We start from the raw sequence: 6,000 nt of genomic DNA, 5'->3' as shown, positions 1-6,000 counted from the left end.
CTTGCTTTGAGGGCTACATTAATTATGAACAACCACCATCCAGTATTTATCATAGCAGAGAGCAGAGAAATCAGAACCTAATCATGGTACAGATTAATCAGCTACAGGGTGACCTGGATTTCTTAATACCCTCAGTTCATTTGCCATTTTCTTTTAGCGTGGTCAAATGCTAGGTCATAGTCATAGGTCAATGAATGGAAGATGTAGGACTTGTCATTTTGGAAGTAATAACCCTAAGACAACGGTACAGGGTTACAGTGGATACAGTTAGACATTACACCCTTTCTGAATGATTCATATACTTCTTTCTCTGGTTTAATTAGGTGGGGATATCAGAAATATGTGACTCTACATTCAGCAATAGTAAAGGTTAATTTTGAGGTTCATAATTCAAAAAGAATCTTGGAAGAAATGGAAAAGGTTGAGAAAAGATGCACACAAGTGATGAGGAGAGAAAGAAAAAGTATGAGTTGTATCATCTCTTAAAAATAAACTGATAATTTTGAACTGTGCAAGGAGAAATCTTACTGTAGTGAGGAATGTGTTTAAGCAGCAGGCAAACTGTAATATGTTCCAGTGGCAAAAAGCTAAGCTAAAGAGTGAAACTACAAGTGAGACGCCCAACTTTGAACAGGGACTGTCAGCAACCCCTATTGCAGGAGCCCATCACAAACTGAATACAAGAATCACTCTGATTCTGTGGCCTGAACGAGATGATTTTAACAATCCCTTATGAACTTCAAGTTAACCGACATAAATCTTTGAGCCTACGATCTTCTTCTGTCACTTTGAAGAAGTGATCCCTGAACTTCCAGGTTTTCAAGAGTTTCCTTCTTTTAGTGCTGCATAAAGAGAGTTTCCCCTGTTCTGCACGTGTGACTTCCTCTAACTTTGAGAGCACCGGAGGCCGAATAATCTTGATTCAAACTCAGAGGGTAAAATCCCCTCGAAGTCCACACCTCGTGTCTGTGACGTTCTCTGTACTTTTTGAAGAAGTCTGTTCTGAAACCTGGACCGTGACCACAAACCCGTGAAAGCCTGAAGCCATTTACACCGGGATTTTTTTTTGCATTTAAAAGATGTGAATGCTTAAACATTGTGGCTGTGACAAAACTACGTCTCTTACCTTCAGTTTCAAGGAGACTTCTCTCTAGTTTCAGGCACTTTACGCGCCAGTCTCATAGGAAACATGTTTTCTCTCAGTGAAGATGTACATGGAGCCAATATATACAAAGTGAGTCATTGTCTGTTTAGATTAAACAGCTCAAAAAGCAATCCCAGAGTCCTGCATGTTGTTTCTCTGCTGTGCAGGTCCAGAGAAGCCTCCAAAGGCGAGACACCACACAGCCTGCCATCAGCTCTGTGCTTACACTTCATGGACACTGTGACCCATCACTTATGTAGTAGCAACAACACACCACTGCTGAGCCACCTGGAGCAAACACGAGGGAATGGCACCGCTTATCAAAGCGCCAAGCCATGACTTCATCCACCTCTCTGACGCCGGCGACGGGCAGCCCTGAGGCACCTCAGCCCCTCTGGGACTCAGCTGGCCGGGAGAAAAATGAACTCCCCTTTGGGTCGGGAAGTGTTTTTCCCCTTCCTCGGGGGCTCTCCCGGTCGGGCAGGGAGAGGAGGTGAGGAGAAAGGAAGCGAAAGGGACCATGAAGGACCATGAGGCACCGACTCGACCATCACCGTCCGGGCGGCCATTACCTCAGCCCTCAGCTTCACCCACCCTACGCCCCGCCCCGGTGGCACTTACTGCCGTTTTGATTGGTCACAGTCCTCAGAGCGACGGGACACGCAGCCAATCAAAGCGTGAGTTACGGTGAGGGGCGGGATGAGCAGCTGTGCGGGCGGACGTCTGCCTGTGTGAGGGAGGGAGCGGGCGCGGGGCGGGACCGGCCCCGGGGAAGGAGCCGCCGCTGCTGCCACTGCCACCCGGTGTCCGGCCCGCCCCGGCCCCGCTGTGCCATGGAGGACGTGCTGCCCTCGGGCCTGCTGGAGGTCTGCCTGCTGGTCGGCGTGCCCAGGGAGCGGGTGCGGGCGCTCCTCCAGGTGAGAGTGGGTTCGGTGCTGTGAGGGCGGGCGGGTGCTGTGGCTGGGCTGTGAGGCGGCTTCAGCCAGGAGCCGGGTCTGCTCCTCCCTGGCCTGGCTCCCCTCCGCCGGTATGGACTAAAACTACTAAAACAAGCCCGTGGTACAACTACTGGGTTACCTTGGTGGTGTTATCAGTGGATAGAGCTGAAATACTTTAAAGAAAGGTTGTTTTGACAGGCGATCGCCAACAAAATAGCGGTAGTTTGGTCGTGGTGGTAAGGAATTAAAGCTTTTTCAAAGCTCAGAGCTGAGTGGAGAAGGGCATATAGCTTTCTATAAGCAGGAACAGCAAAATGCTTGAACAATGCTGGATGAGCTCCCATTTCCCCTGTTTCCGTTGGAAAGCTGAAGATAAGGGAATAAAACCTGGAAACTTGTACCCTGAGGACAATCCCTGTGAGCTTAGTGCTCTTGGCACAATCTGAGCCGTTCAGATACATTAATAGAAGTTCATGGGTTGGTTTCTGCTTTGCGTATGCGGTTCATAATTCGTTTATAGCCGCTTCGTGAGTGAGTTTACAAAGTCCTCTTCCTGATTCTGCTGCGTTAATGTGTGCTGAGGGTTTTATCAGTGACCCAGGAGCAGCCCCGCTGCGGTGCCGGCACGTGCTGGAAAGCCAAGTTGCTCCCAGGGATCTCTATTGCCTTGCTTGAACTTGGATTTGATTGTGTGTTCTAATAGCATTAGATAAAGAAGTCTTTGTTGAACTTGTTGCTGCTTACTCACTCAGGAGACGGCTTTTGCTGATGTCAGCTCCTGAGGTGGTGTCTGCTAAGCAGAGGCTCGAATTCCAGGATCTCATTCATGTGTATGTTCACAATGGGGAAATAAATGCCACAAATGTCACCACCAGGCTTTTGAAACCGGTGTGTATGTGTTGTTTTGGCATCTGTGTGAGAAGTAAACCCAAAGGAAGGGGGATTTCTTTTTCATTCCGATCTGCTCGGTTTGATCTCATTGCTTCCAAATAACCTGTAGAACCACAAATAAGGAATTGGCTACAAAAAGTAGAAGCCATTCTGATATTCCGATCACATTACAGGTTTGGGATTGTTTCTTTGCTCAAGGTATGTAATGGAATGTCAGAAAGGAAAGCAGTCCCTACGCTTGTCAGTATTAACTGTAGTAATGTCCCTGCAAGCTGTTACACCACAGGGATTTCAATCACTGTCTTAGGGCAAGTTATAGATTTACTCCACTTCCTTTTCCTTCTGCAGCACTACCTACAGGAGGAAATGGTGGAATGTCTTGTGTCTAATGTCAGTGAATGTAGAAAGAAGAGACGTTGACAGAAAGTAAGAACATTTCAATGGAAAGTAGTGAACCTTTGGTGATATTTATAGATGAAACAGCAGGGTAAAAATCTTAATAATGCTTCAGATCTTGGTCTTGAAAGTGTGTTTGTGCATTCTTAACTTTACTGCAAAGTCAGAGGGAACATATTAACCCACTCCCAAAGTAAGAAAAATCTTATATGGCTGACCTGTTGTTGACAGGGATTCCAGGAAAAAAGATACAGTTTTGCACTGAGGCTCGTGAAACTGAAGCTTCTGGGCTGTCATTCATCAATTGTCCAACTACCCTGCCAAGGTAGTTGTCACTCTAAGATTTCAATTTGAAGAGATCAGAGGCCACTATTTTCACCTAGAGATTACTAGTGGTTTCAAACCTGCTCCAGCGTGGGCTCCTCTTCATGGGGCTACAGCTCCTGCCAGGAGCCTGCTCCAGCATGGGCTTCCCATGGGATCACAGCCACCTTTGGGCATCACCCTGCTCCAGCGTGGGGTCCACCATGGGCTGCAGGTGGGTATCAGCTCCACCATGGGCTGCAGGTGGATATCTGCTCCACTGTGGACTTCCATGCCTGCAGGGCACAGCCTGCCTCATCATGGTCTGCACCCCAGGCTGCAGGGGAATCTCTGCTCCAGTGCCTGGAGCATCCTGCCTTCCTTCTGCACTGATGTTAGTGTCTGCAGGGCTGTTTCTCTCACTCCTCTCTCTGGTTACTGTTGCTCCTGCACAGTAACTTTTTCCCCTTCTTCAATTTATCCCAGAGGCACAATCACCATCGCTGATGGGATTGGCCTTGGTCAGTGGTGGGTCTATCTTGGAGCCGTTTGGCCTTAGCTCTAATGGACATGGGGGAAGCTTCTAGCAGCTTCTCACAGAAAACACCCCTGTAGCCTTCCCTGCACCACAACCTTGTCACACACACCTAATGTACCTCCAGTCTAAGTTTTTCCTTCTTCTGTAATGCCCCCCTGGGTGTCAAGTTGTGTGAAAGAATTGGGGTGTGATCAAGTTGAGCATTAGTAACAGTGTGTGTTTGTGGCAGGGAAAAGTGACTGCGTAATGGCCCGCTTCAGCAGGAGCATCATGGTTGGAACTAGATGATCTTTAAGGTTCCTTCCAACTCAAACCAGTCTATGGCAAAAGGAAGGGATTATTACTGTTGTTTCTCAACGCTCTTGTGGTCACATTTGGAATATTGTCCCTCGTTTGGGTACCTTAATACAGGAGAGCTGCTGACAAGCAGGAGCAAGACCAGAAGAAGCTCAGCTATATGAAAGCTGGAGCATAAGGGGGGAAAAATCTCCTTCCTTGGGGATTTCTGAAACTTGACTGGATGAGACCCAGAGCAACCTGGTGTAACTTCAAAGTCATCATTGCTTTGAGCAAGGGATCCCTTGCTCACTTGCATCCCATGCACTAGAACCCTTTCAACCTAATATTTCTAAGGCTTCATACTTTTCCCTACCCAGTTATTCCTTAAAGAAGCCAGTTCTTTCATAACATTGGAAAGGAAATTCACTTTTTCAGTGAAGAGGAGAATGAGATCAAGAAACACCAAGTAGCTGAGCTCACACTCAGAGCTGTGGTTTCAACACACTACTTCTTGTTTGTGTCTAAAATCGTGTGGTCGTTGTAAAAACTCTGTGTCTTATCAGTGTTCTGTACAGCATCATTGTTACAGGAACATAACCAGTAAATGGGGACAGAATAAAATCCCTGACTTCTGGAATCTTGCAGGATTACAGGAAAGAAAAGGCATTAGCATTTCTAAGCAGCAATGTGTGATTCAGGGACATTTGATAGTAAAAAGTGACAGAAGAGAAACATTTCAAAATGAAGAAGTAACAGTAGAAGCAGAGAATAGAAAATGGGCAAAGAATAGTAGAAACAAGTGAATATTGTTCTGCTGCTGCCTATTCACTGCCCCTGAACTGAAAGGGTAAGAAAATGTGACTTTGGCTGTAGACATTGATATGAGCTGACTTGAAAGCTGACGAGGGAGTTGCTGGGTCAGTGGCAGTGCTGACAATGCTGTTCTGGGAAGGAAAGAATTGGTGTTCAGTGCCTCTGTTGTAGTTTCAGACATCAAGGACGTGCCATTTCAGAAGCCGTTACTCTGTGAGGCCATTAAATTGCTGCTGTCATCCAGCACTTGGGGTCACAGAGATGCCTTCAATGGAAGTTGGGGATTGCCCTGTCAAAGCAACTCTGTATGAAAACCTCTGCAGGGCCAAGCTGCCAAGTTAAGATCGCTGCTGTTTGAGTAGGGCTCTGTTTTTCCTGCATAACAGCCTCAGGGCTGAGTCTTAATTCTTCATTTCCTTTTGAAATGGGTAGCTGCATGTTATTTTAAGAGTGATCAGGTTTGGATTTAGCTGTGTTTCCAGTTGCTTCACAGGAAATGGGTGTCAGCTGCCAGCTGAGGAAAATGACACTGGACGTTTTCAGCATGGCAGGATATGGCACTCAGTACCGCAATTTGTAACCTGCTTTTTAAAGTCATTGGTGTCTTTTGAATCATAGAATGGTTTGGGTTGGAAAGGACCTTAAGATCATCCAGTTCCAAAACCCTGCCATGGGCAGGGACACCTCGCACTGGACCA

The 6,000-nt window shown here is 46.9% G+C and overlaps 1 protein-coding gene across 1 annotated transcript in view; it reads left to right on the top strand.

The window, feature by feature from the left end:
* Positions 1-1,879: 1,879 nt before the first annotated feature.
* DENND3 (DENN domain containing 3) overlaps positions 1,880-6,000 on the top strand; it is a 39,621-nt gene continuing 35,500 nt past the window's right edge. Inside the window, exon 1 of the mRNA XM_030502408.1 lies at positions 1,880-2,061. Coding sequence (XP_030358268.1) covers positions 1,978-2,061 — 84 coding nt within the window. The 5' untranslated portion in view covers positions 1,880-1,977. The remainder of the gene's footprint in view (positions 2,062-6,000) is intronic.

This window comes from Strigops habroptila, chromosome 1, assembly GCF_004027225.2.
Source record: "Strigops habroptila isolate Jane chromosome 1, bStrHab1.2.pri, whole genome shotgun sequence".
NCBI classification, from domain to species: domain Eukaryota; kingdom Metazoa; phylum Chordata; class Aves; order Psittaciformes; family Psittacidae; genus Strigops; species Strigops habroptila.
Note: the sequence above shows the minus strand (reverse complement) of the source record. Positions and strands in the feature narration are given on the sequence as shown.